The sequence below is a fragment of the Syzygium oleosum genome, unplaced genomic scaffold, assembly GCF_021117445.2.
Source record: "Syzygium oleosum isolate NSW1041296 unplaced genomic scaffold, Sole_v2.1 Sole_v2.12, whole genome shotgun sequence".
Classification (NCBI taxonomy): domain Eukaryota; kingdom Viridiplantae; phylum Streptophyta; class Magnoliopsida; order Myrtales; family Myrtaceae; genus Syzygium; species Syzygium oleosum.
In genome coordinates this window covers 9,846,046-9,863,784 of record NW_026607496.1, presented here as the reverse complement: position 1 = coordinate 9,863,784, position 17,739 = coordinate 9,846,046, and the positions used below count along the sequence as shown (strand labels likewise).

The following is a 17,739-nucleotide window of genomic DNA, read 5'->3' as shown; positions in this document are numbered from 1 at the left end:
TTTTAATTTTCTAAAATTTAGATGTACTTTGAACTTTGATGAACTATTTAAAAAAGTTCAAACAAGCAGGTGCTCAAATTTTCCGAGCTAACTCTCTGTCCGTGCTGTCTCTGTCTCTGTCTCTCTCGGTAGCTCATACTGTCGATAACGTCTCCCTTCTCCGTTCTTGCTTCCGCCATTATCTTCCGACCAAGCTCTCGAGCTCCTGTGACGAAGCCGTCCGTTCGTGACAAATGCTCACCGTCGTCTAGTGGGTATCTCAAGCTCGTAGTTCTTGAGTCGAAGCTCTGCTTTTTTTTTTTTTTTTTTTTTCTTTCAATCATTTTCTTCTTGGCGCGAACAAGAACGATTGCTTAGCGGTGATTGTGCTCGAGACTTCGTTCGTCTAACGTTGGTTATACGACCTTCATCTTTGAGATTCTTTTTGATGCTGCTGATTCTTGTATTGGGTTGTCGCGGTCATCGCTCTGTGTTCGATTAAATGCCGCTGAGACTCATCTGAAGGGCTAGAAGGTAGCGGGATATGATGAGCATGAGCCAACTTCTGCATCCGCTCGGTGCCATACTCTTCTTCAACAATGCCCGTGATCCTCGGGGCCGCGTATTCAAATGGGTTCCCCCAAAATCAGGCTCTTATGTCAGCATAAATGCCGTGTTTTCTAGACTCTTTGTCGGAGCTCGATCGTCTTCGCATGGTAAACGTTATGATATAGATTACTTGATTAAAGTTGGTTGCCGATAGCTTTCCTCCCACTGCTCGTTGTCCGTTGAAAGTATGCTCGTCTTTGGGATTGAATTTTGGGCAGGTGATTTCCCGCCCGCAGGTTCTAATGAGACTTCGGCTAAACACAAGGTGCGACAGCTGAATCTGGGACTCATCTTTAGTTGTTTCTTTGAATTCTTTCTGACGTTAGTTTTACAATGAAATGGTCAAATGTTAAAGTTTCACGAGGTTCGTGCTAGTATGAGTTTATATGCTTATGTGCATTCTTATGGTGATCCACTTCTTGTTCTTTTTTTTAATGTCTGCAAATTGCAAGTTTTCTCTCTGTCGAGGATTGCCTTTGCCTTTGCTATCCGTAAGTAATCATCGATGCACACAAGTGATGTTTCTACATTGTTAAAGAGTGTGCATTGGTCACATTGGTGTTCGTTCATCTTGTGATCTGCACAATGAAATGGAGGACCGTGAAACATCAACTAGCTCTCCTCCTTCTCCTCCCCTTGTTTGATAAGAGATGTTTCTTGGTTAGACACTTAACTGCTGGTCCCCATTGCTTGATGTGACTGAGAGATGAAATAGAAGAGAGAAAAGAAATGGAATATCTTATCTCTGTCTTTTACGTAATTGGTGCTGACGCTGGTAGTCACAATGTGCCAGAAGTTTGGCTGTTGAAAGCTGTCTGGTCCATTAATGGATTAATCTTTTACATGTTTCCGACCCCCTTGCGTTGTGAAGAAAATAGGCTGCATGACAGAACTATCTCGATAGTGGACATAACCAGGACTACTGCATAAGAGTGAAACATATATGTAAAGTAGTACATTATTTTTCTTGGTAGAATCTTGACAAAATAGATTTATTTCTTCTATAAATTTATCATCATTTTCCGCAATATTATTGCCCTTGTCTTATATCATAACCACAGGGGATGCGTCCTGCCTCCACCTTTGCTTATTCAGGCAGCTGAATTTATAATGTCATAGTTTGTGTGGGGAAAGTTTGTAAAGATAATTGGCTTGCTTTTCCTGAGTAAACAAATAGCTGAGAATCATAGTTTGTATAAGTGCATTTTTTAACTTCAGTTCCATGTATTGATAGGCAACATTCAAGGACAATTATCAAGTATCTGTTTTATATTCTGTAGGTCCCACCACCTTGGATGATAAATAGATGACAATTCTAAACCCACAAATTTTTTTAACTTCCAGATTTGGGAAGGAAGTGTGGGGTGGAGTTTTTTAGGATGGAAGTGTAAGGTGGAGAAATGCTGGGTGTGCTAGTTTCTGTCATTGACTGTGCCCTTGATGAATATGACGATTTATCCCTCCTTCTCATTATTTATGTTGACCTCTGGTTTCCCATTAGTGACTCACAGTATGTCCTTTCTCTTTAAACATGCCATATGAAGGTATATGTAGCACAATAGAGGTTAGAGAAGGGACAACATTGGAACGTTGCTAAATTCATAACGTCATTTAAAAAAAAAATACCATGAGCGAGTGCCTGTGGGCCACTAGTCAAGTAATTCAACAAGGAAAATTTTCAATCTTCAAGGCATGTTTGTTCTTATGATATGCATATTACATGTTTTGAAAAACCAAAATCCTCCTCATTAAGTAAGTTATGACAAAAAAAAAGAAGATGGATTCTTTTAATGTCATCAGACTTCTTCACGGTATGCTTATTTTTTATATAATGGAAAGTGTTAGAAGTATCAAGGGCAAAGTGGTCTTTAGGATTCTTAGGGTTTATTGGGTTACCATTGTATAAATACTTTATTTTGCTGAATAATAAATCAACTTTTCCTCTCTAACATGGTATCAGAGCAACAAAAATTCTAAACCCTAAACAGCCGCTTACCACCGTCTACCCCTAGTCGCCGCCGTGAACCATCCACCGTCGACCACCAACCAACCCCCTTCAATCAACCCTCTTCTCACCGGAATCTTTAGATCTCGCGTTGCCCAGGCCCGGCGAGCCTTGCCGGGGCGTCATCTAGGCCGGCGAGCCTTGCCAGGGCGTCGCCTAGGCCCGGCAAGGCCAGATCTAGAGTCAGCAAGACCCAGCGACCCATGTAGAGACGTCACCCAACGTCACCGAGGCCAGCAAGTCCAAATCCAGTGCTGTCCATCGTTGGGGAGTCTTGTAGAGAGGTCGTCCAGCATCAGTGAGGCATCGTCCATTGTCAGTGAGCCAGATTCAGCACCCATGTCTCTCGGTTAGGACCCACAGGTTTGATTTTTTGGCGGCTTGATGGTTACTGAGCTTCACAGCAGGAATTTTGCGGCGTTATTTGTTGATTAGGCTTGATAATGATGTGGGTAGCGCTTTATTCGAGATATGGATGTGTTTGTGGAATGTTTCTGAATTTTTCGGAACTTATGCGATGCTGATTAGGTGAATTTTGGAGATTTTGGAGTTAATTATTTGGGGCTCTAGTGGATTATTGAATTGTTAAAGATGAATGATCCGAGTAAAATTGATGGTAGTTCTGGAAAGAGTGATACTGTGATGACTGAGGTAATTTCCTCTTTATCTTCTCGAATTACTGACAAGAAGCTTGAGGGTATTACCAATTTTCAACAATGGAAGAAGATTGTTAAGTTTGTTTTGACTGGTAGAAATCAGCATATGCACTTGACTGAAACTAAACCTACTAATGATGCAAATTGGGATGTTATTGATGCATGTCTTATGGGTCAGCTTTTGAACTCCATGGAGAGCAATATTGTAGACTTGGTAACTCATATTGATACAGTCAAGGACTTGTGGGAGTACTTAGATGTATTGTATTCTGGCCAGAACAATATTTCTAGGATATATGAACTATCACAGGAATTTCACCGATCTGAGAGCAAAGGGCGTTCTATTGATCAATACTTTGTTGATTTTAATAGAATGTATGAAGAATTGAATGCTCTCCTTCCTATTTCTTCTAATGCTGAACAAATGCGACTCCAAAGAGAACAGTTGGCTGTAATGAATTTTCTAGGAGGTCTTGCTCCAGCCTATGATACTGTTTAGTCTCAGATTCTTGGAGGAGAGACTATTGCGTCACTTAGGGATACATATGCTCGAGTTCTTCGAGCATCCCGTGGTTCTTCTCAGAGCACCACAGCTGTGGTTGATAATTCAGCTCTTGTTTCTTAATATCGAACTGGTGGAGGTAGGGGTGACGAAGGAAATCGTGGAGGGTATAATGTTCGTGGTGGCCGTGGTGGTCGAAGCACAGGAATAGGAAGAGGCCAAGGACAAAGGCAGCTTTATGGATCGTCCCAAACTACTGCTGAGAGCTCAGGGACTATTCGAACTTGTCATTATTGTGGAAAACCTGGCCATATTCAGAAATTTTGCTACAAGTTACATGATAGACCAGGACAGCAACAACAGTTTGCAAATGCTGCATCTGGCACTGACTCTTTGTCCCTACCACAGCCTTCACAAGGCAATGTAGTGGTTATGTCTAATGAGGAATTTGCACGGTACAACCAGTCTCAGATTTCACTACCTACTTCGTCTTCCACTGCTACTCTAGTCCAGACAGGTAATGCTACTGCATGCGTTTCAGCTAGTTCTCACCCTTGGGTCATTGATTCAGGGGCATCTGATCACATGTCAGGTCTTTCAGGTATATTTTCCTCTCTTACTCCATCATCGTCCACCGTTACTTTAGCTAATGGTTCATCTACACATGTTAAGGGAGTTGGCACAGTTCATCCAACTCCCTCACTGCCTTTGACCTCAGTGCTTTATCTTCCACAATTTCCTTTTAATCTCATGTCAGTTAGTAAGTTAACTAAAACCTTTTAGTGTTCAGTAACATTCTATCCTGATTCTTGTATATTCCAGGATCTGGCTACGAAGAGGACGATTGGTAAAGGATGTGAGGAAGGGGGACTGTATGTGCTTGAAGACTCAACTTCCTTTGCATGTTCTGGTGTTACTTCTCTATATCAGATCCATTGTCGTCTTGGTCATCCTTCTCTACACAGTCTTCAGAGATTGAATTCCAGTTTTAAATCTATTTCTAGTTTAGAGTGTGAGTCATGCCAACTTGGCAAATTGCATCGTGTTAGTTATCCGTCTCGAGTCATTAAACGAACAGAGTCTCCATTTTTGTTAGTTCATTCAGATGTTTGGGGTCCATGTCATGTGACTTCCAAGTTGGGTTTTAGATATTTCGTTACTTTTGTTGATGACTATTCCAGAGTTACTTGGTTATATCTAATGAAAAATCGTTCTAAGTTGTTTTCTATATTTCGTGCATTTATATTTGAAATCTTTACTCAGTTTGGTGTGCATGTTAAAGTGTTGCGTTCTGATAACGCTAAGGAGTACTTTTCTGCACCTTTTTCTGATTTTATGACACAGCATGGTATGATTCATGAATCTTCATGTCCTGATACACCACAAATGAGAATGGTGTTGCTGAGAGGAAGAATAGACATTTGTTGGAAGTTACTAGATCTATGTTATTTGAGATGAAAGTCCCTAAAGTCTTTTGGTCTGATGCTGTCTTGACTTCATGCTATCTCATTAATCGCATGCCTTCCTCTGTTGGTATTCCATTTTCTACTTTGTTTCCAAATCAGCCACTATTTGCCTTACCACCTCGTGTATTTGGTTGTGTCTGTTTTGTTCGTGATCATGGACCTGGAGTATCCAAACTTGATCCCAAGGCTATCAAGTGTATGTTTCTTGGTTACTCCCATACTCAAAAGGGTTATCATTGTTATTCTCCCTTACTGAACAAATACTTCATAAGTGCTGATGTCTCATTCTTCGAATCCACTCCATATCATGATGATCCAATTTCTGTGTCTGAGTTGGATGAAGAATTATATGTGACTACAATTCGGTCAACTACTCCAGCTGTTTCACCTGCGTCTACACAGGAACCACCTCCTCTACAGGTTTATACTCGGCGTCCTCGGGTTCATACTCCCCCCCTTCCTCCTGTCACGACTGCGTCATCTTCCGTCCCAGATCCACCATTAGTCGATTCTCCTCATGTGTCAGATCTTGATCTTCCAATAGCTCATCGCAAAGGTACACGTGCCTGTACACAACATTCTATCGCAAATTTTATTTCATACTCTTCTGTGTCTCCTTCTTTTCGATCATTTTTATCTACTGTTGACCAATATCCTATTCCCAAGTCTGTATCTGAGGCATTACAAATTTCTGGGTGGAGGACAGCAATGGAAGAAGATTTAAAAGCTCTACAGGTAAATCAAACTTGGGACTTGGTACCTCTTCCTTCAGGCAAAACTGCTATTGGTTGTAGATGGGTGTATGCTGTCAAAGTTAATCCCGATGGTTCTCTTGCTCGCTTAAAAGCGAGACTTGTTGCGAAAGGGTATGCTCAGATGTATGGGATTGACTATCTGGATACTTTCTCTCCTGTTGCCAAGCTTACTTCTGTTCGTATTTTGATATCTCTTGCTGCCACCTATCATTGGCCTTTATTTCAGCTTGATATTAAGAATGCCTTTTTGCACGGTACTCTACATGAAGAAGTTTATATGGAACAACCTCCAGGGTTTGTTGCTCAGGGGGAGTTTGGAGGAATGGTTTGCAAATTAAAAAGATCTTTGTATGGTTTGAAGCAGTCTCCTCGGGCATGGTTTGGAAGATTTTCTGAAGCTGTACTTTCTTTTGGACTGTCTAGATGTGACAATGATCACTCTTTCTTTTATAGACAGTCAATGAAAGGCAAATTATTGTTGATTGTCTATGTGGATGATATTATTATCACAGGAGATGATTTAGTTGGTATAGATGAACTAAAGATCTATCTTCAGAAACAGTTTCAGACTAAGGACCTAGGAAAATTGAAGTATTTCTTAGGAATTGAGGTGGCACAGTCACAGAAGGGTATTGTTCTGTCACAACGAAAATATGCCTTGGATTTACTCATTGAGACAGGCATGTTAGGATCCAAGCCTCTTGATTCACCCATGGAACAAGGAGTTAAACTGGTTGCCGAAGGAGGAGAGCTATTCGATAGTCCTGAGAGATATAGAAGATTGGTAGGCAAACTAAATTATCTCACAGTTACTTGACCAGACATTGCCTTTCCAGTTAGTGTGGTCAGCCAATTTCTGTCTTCTCCTCGTACTTCTCACTGGGATGCAGTAATTCGAATTTTAAGATACTTGAAGAAGACTCCAGGGAAAGGCATTATTTATCAAAATCATGGTCATAGTAGAGTTGAAGGATTTTCTGATGCTGATTGGGCAGGGTCTCCAGATGATAGGAGATCTACTACTGGCTACTATACATTGGTCGGAGGAAATCTAGTGTCATGGAAGAGTAAGAAACAGAGTGTTGTTGCCCGCTCTAGTGTTGAATCAGAGTATAGAGCCATGGCACAAGCAACATGTGAATTAGTGTGGATTCAGCAGCTGTTGACTGAGTTAGGCTTGAAAGTTTCAATTCCTATGTCTCTATGGTGTGATAATAAGGCTGCAGTACATATAGCATCTAACCCGGTGTTTCATGAGAGAACAAAACACATTGAAGTTGATTGTCATTTTATTCGAGAGAAGCGCAAAGTGGAATGATTCTTCCTAGTCATGTTAGAACCGGTGAACAACTTGCGAGACATTTTTACTAAATCTTTGGGTAGCGGGAGGATAGAATATATTTGTAACAAGTTGGGCATGATTAATATCTATGCTCCAGCTTGAGGGGGAGTGTTAGAAGTATCAAGGGCAAAGTGGTCTTTAGGACTCTTAGGGTTTATTGGGTTACCATTGTATAAATACGTTATTTTGCTGAATAATAAATCAACTTTTCCTCTCTAACAGAAAGGATAGTTCCAATTCAATGCCTTCCATGCAAAAACTATGGTGTCTATAAAACTTTTTCATCAGGACCAGCGATGTCTGCTTACGTCCTTATATAATTGGCGTAACTTTTTTGTAGTTAATTTCTTCATGTTATACACTCTTGTGTCAATAGTTTGTGTATATTGGTGAAATGCAATAATTCTCAATGCTTCATTTTGTCTTCTCAGGCCTTTTTTAGGGAGCGAGGAGAATCTGATGCTCTCCCATATATACAAACACTTGGGAAGTTTCCTAAGGAGGAGCTTGAGGATAAAGTAGTCATGGTCAGATTTGATTCTGCCATATTGCTTCGAGAAGATCAGGACCATACGGTTCAGTCAAACTTTTATGCGCATCTAACCATTAAATATTTACTGGAAGCCAGGGCTAGGATCGTTCTAGTGAGTGATTGGAATGATGGAATCAATTCAAAATTTCCTGATCTTCAGTCCGTTGCAGGTATACTATTGTGAATTATCATTGTTAACAATATGGGTCTAAATGATAATCATTCTGCACTTAACTATATTTTAGTGAGAATTTTGTAACTTGATAAAGTATGGAAACTGGTATCAGTGTCTTGAATCATTTGCTCAGAAAATCCTTATCAAATTTGATTAGGGACATGGTGTTTTTCATGCTATGGCTGATCATTTATACGCGATGTATCTATATTTCAGAGCACCTCTCACTAGTCCTTGGGGTCAATGTTGTGCCATCACATTGCCTTTCTCATTACAGTCCACCTACAGAAGCTCTAGAGATGGTGAAAGTGCTTCTTCTTGAGAACCTTTCTGAGTTTAAGGAGGAAGTTTGTAATTCATTAGAATTTGCAGAGACTCTATCATCAGGAGTCGATATCTTCGTCAATGAATCGTTTTCCCAGTCACATAAAGTTCTTGCATCCACTGTTGGCGTTACTCGCTTTTGCTATTCCTCTATTGCTGGATTTCATTTTGAGGAGAGCCTGAGAAAACTGAAGGATGTTGTGGAAAATGACAAAAGGCCACATATAGCAATTGTATGTTCTGCTGTTACTAAATAATGGTATGGATATGCGAGTACAATATTTTGTTACTCTTCTCTCACAAGTAATTTAATGTCTGATACAGATTGGGGGGACTAATCTCTCCAACAAAGCAGCTGCATTGTGCTCCTTGGCTTCTGTTTGTGATGGGCTGGTCTTTGTGGGAATGATGTCTTTTCAGATTATGCATGCGTTGGGTCTCTTAGTTCCTATAAACCATTTGGAATTAGGGGCTACTAAAGCAGCTTCAGAGTTAGTCCAGGTTGCACAAGATAGGAACATTCCTATTTTATATCCAAAAGATTTTTGGTGCCTGAATGAAAATGTTCCAAATCAGTTGGAACTATTTCCTGCTCATGCAATTTCAAAAGGTGAGTTCTCAGCTTTTCTCTTTGTTGACTTATTGTTGCAGGAAGCTCTGTCTCTGTGTCCGTGTCTCTCTCTCTCTCTCTCTCTCTCTCACCCCAAAATTACCTGTGGCAAGTTCCTTGTCCTCCTTTCATTTTGGAATTCAAGGTCTTTGGAGCTGTGTGATGCTATTACGAGACCCTTAAGGAGATCATTATCACTTCAATTACTGTCAAGCTAGAGATATTGGCATTGCAAGGAATAAGGTATTAGGCACTAGGTTAGAAAAGAAAATAGTTGTGACTGGATCTCTTCTTCGATCTTTTTAAACCATGTGTTGGCAGCCCGTGTTTGCCCTTCAGTGGAAAATTACCCTTTAACCTATATAAACCCAACAAACAAATCCTTTCATGTGTAAGAAGCAGGAGTATGCCTTTTTATTTAGGCTAACTGTCCCAGGCTTCTACATAAGTCATGCGCGGGAACAGCTTTATGTCCTCTCGTTTCTCTTCTACTCATTGAAGAAGCTTAACACTCCTTTTTCACTTATTTAACTTCTTTTTACGTTTTGATATCTTCTTCAGAAGATCTTTGGTGTGCCCTTGTGGGTTTGTGTTTGTCTATGTATTCGTGCATGCATGTGTTTGTGTGTATTCTGTGACGTCCAATAAACATAAAGTTGTCTAGCTTCTTGGATCTTGTGGGCAATAGTTAAGCTCATAATAACTTTTTTCCCCTGCTATTGTGGTGGTAAGGTTTCTGATGTGTTTGATGTCAAACACATTTGAGCTGATACTCAACACAATGGTTATGAGGCTACTTACATTGATGACTGCAGCACTGGCAGTTTAAAGTTTTAATGGTCATCAATTTTTCATATTCGTTTCTGCTGAAACTTGTGGTCTTTTGATCCATCGCTTCCTCTGTTGCAGTATATATGTTGCTTAAATTAGTATATCGTAATTGGGCTGCAACACACAGATCGTTTAAGATGGTGATCACCTATGGGCTCTAGTCTATGGCGTTTCTCATATAACTTGTTCTTGCTAGATGAGGGCAGAAGTGTCTAGACTTATCTAGTGTATATCTGCTTTGCTTGAATTGACACTATTATTTGCTGAAAATTCTTCCTGTTCAGCGCATTTTTTTAGATTGAATTGACGATTTATTCATTATTTCACAAGGAAAGTAATATCATTTTAAGGGCATTGAGGGGACAAAATCCATGACAAACAGGTCATTGCCTAGAAACTAGAAGGCTATCTAGGGATCCATCTTTAACCCCTGCAACGATGAGGTCCCAAAATTTTCTACTCCTTGAATCAGGCTCCCAGAGGAAGATAATTGTAGGAAACCTTCTTAGTCTTCAACCCAGAACCTGGGCTTGAGGTCACCATTATCATCTCCTAAGAGATTTGGTTCATTATTCATAAGGTGAGGGACTTCTCTTTTTGAAAGGAGAACAGAATGGAGGAGGAATTCCATACCATATGATAATTGTGGTACAGTCATCAGAGAAAGATCCATCATATGCTGAACGCATTATTAGTCATCTGACTCTATGTGGCATCTTTTGGCTCTTCTGGCGGAGAATCCATGGTTACAATGAAGCACTAAAGATTAGATGCTTCACCATGCCAAAACAGCATTCCAAATGCACATATTGAGAATGTTGTTTTGTGTGGAGTTAGCTTTCATTCTGCATATACACAAAAAGATCGTCCTACAAAAATTTAACTGGTGTCCATTCTTTTCCTTCTTATGCTGTGATGCCACTATTTCATTCCACTCAAACTGCATCTGGGAATCAAACTTTATTTCATTAGTTTTCAAATCTTTGCTTTGCATGGTTTATAAACAACCCTGGTTTTCTTACCTAATGTTGAATGTCTGTTTATCTTCCAATTATGTTTCTAACATAGTGGATAGGCCTCTTTGCATGTTTGGAATTTCTTTCTCCGAAGTGTTATTTTAGATCTAGTATGCTTGTGTACTGCAAAAAAGAGTCGTTTGTGTTCACGAATGCTCTTCAAGAAATCTGGTTTTGCATTTCTGGCTAGAAGTCGTGTCACCCCTATTGTCATTGTGGTTGTCATTTCTAATCATGGTCTATATCTCGTCTTTCACCTAACTGAGAGGAATTTATCTAATAAAGTAAAGTGGTAAGTGCCATTGGTGCGCCATTTTGGAGTTATATGAATGGAAACTTTGTTTTAATTAGTCCTTACCAAAAAAAAAAACTTTGTTTTAATTAGTAGTGAGTTAAAGAATCTACTGTTATTAATGTTTGGAACTTATTAACCTGACATCATTTTACCCAATCTTAATTGGTCCTCTCAGATCACAAGTCACAATTATCTGCTGTTGGCGATGGTTGTTTTATCTTCATCATCCTCCTTCAGTGACCTAAATAGTATTCCTGGTGCATCTTTCCCTTCTTATCATTTTAGGCTGGATGCCTGTTGATATTGGACCCAGGACACTGGATGAAATAAAGACACTGCTTAAAAAGTCCAAGGTAATTTCAGATCTTCAATTGATAATGGAAGTCTTAATTTGAGATTCTTGCTTCCTTATTAAAACACTTCTGCCTTTTCTTTATCCTTGGTGAAAAGTTATTTGCCACCAACAAAGAGTTGACTTCGCTAGGTATGGGGTATATGGATCTTATCCTTGGGAAAAGGATTTGATGGCGGTTCTTCCTGTGAGATATCCCATGCCACTTTTGGTTGAAGACTTCAAGAGAGCTCTTTTCCCCCTTACAGTCTCCTAACTTCATTCTTGAAACTCTTTACTGTTTATATGATTGCTGCCCTTACATTTAACCCTTTTTGTTTCCTGCTATCTTACTGCTCTTTATTGCACTCAATAAGAATCTCCATCTTTTCTCATGGGACGAGCTTTTTTACTCGTTTCCTCATGATCAGCAGAAAGCCACATGGACTGGTCCAGTCAAATTCAAGTCACGCCATTCATCTGCAATTGGAGCAAGTAAATTGGCTTGTATACTTAATGCAAAAAGTCAAGGTGATTGTGATGTAACCATAGTTGGCTCTGTAGCATGCAAAACAATGACAGACGAGTCAAGCTCTATCCCTGCTTTTTCTGTGATTGAAAACGCTTCCGTATGGTGGGATTTCCTCAAAGGAAGAAAACTTCCTGGTGTCATGGCCTTAGATAGGGTAAGTTTCTTAACTTTTTGATTGCTTATACTTTCTTTCATGGGATCACAAAAGAGCCTTTTTGAAAGATAAATAGTAAATGCCAACCTTAAATTGCAAAATACCGCCCATCTCACGTTGGATTCTTGTATTCCATGTGATGCTTGTGAACCTCTTGGTAGAAGCTACTCTTATCATGTCGAGATCGATTATCAGGCAAGAGGAGACTTTATCAACTGGTGTTTAGGATCATGGAAAGAAACTGAAACACATCCTGGTGACGCCTTGCGGCCCAAGAACTTTGCAGTTACTGTCGCATTCTTTTTATTTAGAACCAGTGCAATGCTTACATTAAGATGTGGGTGGGTCTGATTATGTTTAAGATATATCTAAATGAAGAAGGTACAAGCATGCAAAGCCTTATATGTCTCGGATGGATGAAGTCTTTTTGGCAATGGCCAATTTGTCAATAGAACCCTATTTAGAAAAGAAAAAGCAGTAGGATAGGTTCAACTGTCAATATTCATTGACACACCCAATCGGTAACCATGATTGCTTTAATTATTGATGCCCCACAAAATGCCGCCGTGTGCTCAAGTTGTGATTGTATAGTACTAGACTCATTCGGAGAACTTACCTTTATGTGCAGGCATACGCACTTGAGGTTGATTGGAAGTCTGTATATAGTGAACCTGCTCAACCTTTGGTAGTCGATATTGGAAGTGGTAAACTCCTTATGCTTCTTAGTACTGGATTTACTTAATGACTTAATGGAAGTTACCTAGTTATGCTTAGCCACTTTATATCCCATCGGGATAGTAGAGGGAAAAGTGGACGAAAATCCTTTTGGAACTTTTCTGGATAGTCAATGCTTCATCTGTATCTTCATCTATTCTTTTCCATACTGGAAGTTAATGGAGCTTCTGTGAATTATTCTAATTTTCCAAGCAGCTTTGAGAAACCTTAAATTCTAGGTTATTCAATTTGTGACAAGGGAGTTGCAATAGCAAAAGAAAAGATAAGTTCATTATGTAGTGGGTGCAGGCACTTTCTTGAGTAAATTTTTGCTGTAAGACCTGATTAGGTAGATTATCTCATTTCCATCTAAAAATGTGATCTCAATTGGCATTTTCTATTAGTAAGCACCAAAATTTAGATTCGCATTCAAGATTGTTGTGATTGCGCAAGCTTAAAACTTATAGTGTCTGTGCACTAGAGTCCTAAAACTTGTACTTTGTTCATTTATGTGATGATGAGAGAAAGGATTGAAGAGAGAAACCGTGTGTCGTGGAGATCGCACAGATTTATATATACTATATTCAAGTGTCACAAGATAGGAAACCCAAGAATAAAGAATATTATACAGTTGATGTACACATCTCCTATGACACTGTTTATGATTTCTAACACATCTAAATGTGGTCCGAGACTGACTTGTACATGCTTTGAGAGGTTCTCCATTAACAGTCCATCCAGTCCTCGTTTTCCATACTACTGATCAGACGAGTGCATGCCATTAAATCTTAGCAACACACTTCATGCTCTATAATTACCCTAGCAAGAAGGACGAGTACTAACCTTAACAGCACATTTTGTCACCATGTACTTTCAGCTGTACAGACTTTTCCCGTGGAGTTCTATCTATTTACAGGATATGACTTAGAATGCATCCCAAAAAATTAACCTTGTGATGCGATGTTTGTTTTTGAATTGATATCAGTGAGTTCTTTCATTGTAATGTTCCATTTCTTTGACCTATGAAATTTAATCAATGCCAATGGCCTTCTAGGCTGTAATTATCTGGAGACCAGGAAATAAATTCTGCAATAACTGTTTCATTAATCTCTATTTCCCTTATGTGTGGAACATCATTTTCAGGTAACGGATTATTTCTGTTGGGAATGGCTAAAAGGTGGGAGCATCTTAATTTTCTTGGTTTGGAGATCAATGAGAAGGTTGTCTACATGTTTTTCAGATGCTTTGCGCTTTTTCTTCTCTCATATAATTTACTCAATACTAATCTTTCAGCTTGTGCGGCGCTGCTTAATTGCTGTCCATCAATCGAACTTGAAGAATGGGTACGTGCTACTTCTTTGTCGGTTTAGGCTAATTTTATTCACCTGGAACAAAAAAAAACTTGTTTGACTGTATAAGGTTCCTCTTCTCTTAGGCAGCTACATATATAATTCGGGTCTTACAGATCATTGTTCCTCTCTACTTCTCTTTTCTGTATTTTCATGGTGATTAGTACCTCAAAATATGCATGACTCTTTGAACTTGTGGGTGAATTTTTGCTTTCTTCCTGTGATAATATAACCCATGGATTTGGATGCCTATCTCAAGCTTTATTAGGCACATTGGGTTTTCTCTCCTGGAAGAATGCTAATAATCTCATTGCATTTGCCTGTTCGATTTCATGGTGTTATAGTTACTAAGTCTGCTGATATAAGTTTATTGAGTTACTGGATAATATTAAATAAAAAGATGTCAATGGGTGAATGGACAAAGTAGACCTTTGATTAACAATTTTATTTGTCTGTGACTTAGTTGGGAAGTTAGTGGGTGTTAAATTAGGAAAAAAATCTGAGACGCCTGAAATTAAACTTTCAAAGTGGATGTCTTTGCCTTCATCGACATCTTGTTTAGAAAGACTAGCCTGTTGACCCACAGCATCAGCTCGCAGCTGTCAAATGCAGGAATTTTTATGATCAGTGGAGACACACAAGTCATATTGTCTACAAACTAAAAGGGCAAATTAGTAATGTCGAGTGTCATGTTCATCTTTTCCAGAAATGTAGTTTAATCTTTAAAATGCTAACTGTTTTATTTGCTATTCAAGTACATGATTGTTGCTCAAATTTTGTGGTTGTCTCAGATACTTCATTGCAACCAATGCAACATCCACATTTTGCTCGATTGTCTCCAGTTATCCTGGAGATGTAATTCTTGTCTCAATACAGGTAGTGATTACACCACACTTTGTCTAGATTTTCCCCCTAGTATAGTATAGAAGCAACTGCAATAACATCAATTTATTCTTTTAGTTCAATTTTTCTTGAGTTATTATTTATGTGGTTTATCTGGTATGTGTTTGTTCTATCTAGTGCCCAAACCCTGACTTTAACAAACCAGAACATCGGTGGAGGATGCTTCAAAAATCATTAGTTGAAGCAGTTGCTGATCTCCTCATCCCTAATGGAAAGGTAACAATTGCTGCTGATAAAATTAGTTAAAAATCTTAGAATTTGATTTCAAGTAGGAGCTTTGACCTTTTCTTTTCATTCCTGTTAATACAGTAACTAATAATGCAACGGCAGATGCATTGGATGGCCCAAAAAAATGCTGTTGCATCATATTTGAAACTCAAAGTGTCTCTGTATGAAGATGTACAATGTGCAGTGCTCTAAATATAACTTCGGATATTTACACGAGATTGATAAGTAGTTGCTTCCTTTGGTAACTGGAGGTTCTGCTTCACTTTTAAGCTCTTGAATTGTACACAAATGTTTGGACAATTTTGTTTTCATGAGGAGTCAGATTGTATCTTCTAGGAAACCGGCTTAAGAAATTCTTGTTCGTTCTTTTCTGTCATATTAAAAGCTAAAAGAATATCGATCTCTTTCACCCAACTATGTTTCAGACTTTCATCTGACATTTTCTCCGTATGTCTAGGTATTTCTACAATCTGACGTTGAAGCGGTTGCTGTAAGGATGAAAGAACAATTTCTGAGATATGGCAAGGGGAAGCTTTCAATTTCGCAGGCACAAGATACCACTATAAATAGAGGGTGGCTAGAGGAGAACCCGTTTGGAATTAGATCAGATTGGGAACAACATGTTCTAGATCGTGGGGCCCCTATGTATAGGCTGATGCTCTTGAAATCAAACAATGAGCAGTAAAGATGTGGGATTGACTGATACACAGCTACTGAGTGAGTTTGTCCCAGTGAAAGTGGTTTGATTTCACAGGCTAGTCTGCAAGGAGGCTTGAATCTGGAGCAACAAGAAGGCACCCTGCCATTACTGCGGTTTTGCATCCCAACCAAACCATGGCGAATGAAAATGTTTGTTATGGAAATGCAGTGAAAATGGCATTATGCTCAATCTCAGGAGAATTATTCAGATCATTGGATTGGAGCCATTGGGATAATAGGGATTGAAATGCATTATCAGTGAAGATCTCTCGGAAGAAATACATATTTGCAAGGATAGTAGGAATTGAATGCATCATCTTGTGGAAATGTAATCGAGCAGCCAAAGCATGCAAGAGAAGAATTTTTTGAATCTGGGCAAAGACATCAGGGTGACTACTAATAATAGTCAGCTGTGGTTAGTGGCTGTTTGGAAGGGCAGAACAACGGTTAAGGCTGTCTATCATCCCACAAATGTGGATATTCTTCCATTGATTTTTCACCCTCCGCCATAAGTTGAGGCGGCAATCTGTAATCTACCTTTTACTCATTATGGATAGAACCTCTTAATGTAATACTGAGTATTTAAATTATGCAACCATCGAAGTATTGAAATGAACGATTTTCTCTTTTATTCTACAGATGAGGGTTCTACTTATTTTGATTTTCTTCATCTCATAGTAATGTCGTGATAACAATTTATCGGAATTTTTTTTTCGCGATAATGATTATCTCTTTACCGATTTCTTTCCCTTCTAACTATTCTGGTAAATCGGTTAAGTATAGTCCGGTAAAAAATGCTCAATAGCAGTCAATGAGTGCAAATAGTAGCACACCAGTTAAAGTTTTGGGGATTGGAAAAGGGTGGGTGGGGGTGATGGAGAGCCTTCCTGTGTACCTTTTGATGTCCAAGTCAAATTGCCAGGAGAAGGTAGAGAGAGAAGGACGTAACGTGGGACAAGTCTCTGCAAAAATTCAGTTTATAACAATTTGGGAGGAGGATATTCCAAAAAGCTTTGAAAGTGACAAAGAATGCTTCTTCTTAGAAAGCTAACTATTCCCCCGCATGGTCCCTCATTTTGTGGGTTAATAAGTAAAAATTGCCTCTCCATGCCAGCAACTTATGTTGAAGCACTCGACAAAGTCTGCTTAGGTCAATTACTCAAGAAGAGCTGGGCCATTGGTTGGTCACATGTTTTTGATTGTTTGCCCCAATGAGTGATGATAACTTGTGGAGAGACATGAAACCTTCTGGGGCCTTGTATCGTCCATAACATATTCCTCACTATAAACAACTCTCCATTTTTTTTTTTCGTTTGCTTTTCTGGGCATAAATTTCCGCATTTCCCATTATGCCCCTTCTGCCATTTTACCAACTTTATTCTTCTTTTTTTCTTTGAAAGGTTCCTTCTGCTTCTAATCCAATCTGCTACTCTCTGCACCACAGAACTTCCTTTCACAATCATCAATCTTTAACTTTCTCTAACTTTGATCCATTTCCTAACCTCAATTGCTTATGCAGTTTCACTCCCACACCAGGTCTCATTATTTTGGGCACACAGCAAAGATCCATTTTCCTCCCAAAGCACCCCCCTCATGCCACTTTGAATTTCAAAATTTGAGCAGTGCTAATGTCACCCACCTGCAGAAGAGGTGTACCCACCTGGTTGTGTACAACACAGCACTCAAACATGAAAAAAAGTTAACAACACCCCATCACCAAACTGGGCTCTCC

The 17,739-nt window shown here is 39.2% G+C and overlaps 1 protein-coding gene across 4 annotated transcripts; it reads left to right on the top strand.

The window, feature by feature from the left end:
- The first annotated feature begins 85 nt into the window (after positions 1–85).
- On the top strand, positions 86–16,643 carry LOC115674208 (phosphoglycerate kinase, cytosolic-like). 4 transcript variants are annotated; one of them, XM_056316511.1, is made up of 13 exons: positions 86–695; positions 807–853; positions 7,746–8,016; positions 8,394–8,578; positions 8,670–8,955; positions 11,383–11,450; positions 11,860–12,114; positions 12,743–12,818; positions 13,972–14,048; positions 14,122–14,171; positions 14,969–15,053; positions 15,198–15,296; positions 15,766–16,643. In XM_056316511.1, exons 1-13 carry the CDS (start codon positions 524–526, stop codon positions 15,991–15,993), a joined length of 1,899 nt encoding a protein of 632 aa, XP_056172486.1. In that variant the 5' UTR covers positions 86–523; the 3' UTR covers positions 15,994–16,643. The 4 variants fall into 4 exon arrangements, with proteins under 4 accessions (XP_056172486.1, XP_056172485.1, XP_030452416.1 ...); XM_056316510.1 differs by having other exon boundaries at positions 8,310–8,578; XM_030596556.2 differs by having other exon boundaries at positions 8,238–8,578; positions 11,863–12,114.
- The last annotated feature ends 1,096 nt before the right edge of the window (positions 16,644–17,739 follow it).

Excerpts from the sequence above, each read along its gene's own strand:
- LOC115674208 (XM_030596555.2), top strand. The coding sequence starts at position 524 with ATGATGAGCATGAGCCAACTTCTGCATCCGCTCGGTGCCATACTCTTC. Across the intron at positions 8,579-8,669 it reads AAAGGCCACATATAGCAATT|ATTGGGGGGACTAATCTCTC; the intron begins GTATGTTCTGCT and ends TGTCTGATACAG. Across the intron at positions 11,451-11,859 it reads CACTGCTTAAAAAGTCCAAG|CAGAAAGCCACATGGACTGG; the intron begins GTAATTTCAGAT and ends CCTCATGATCAG.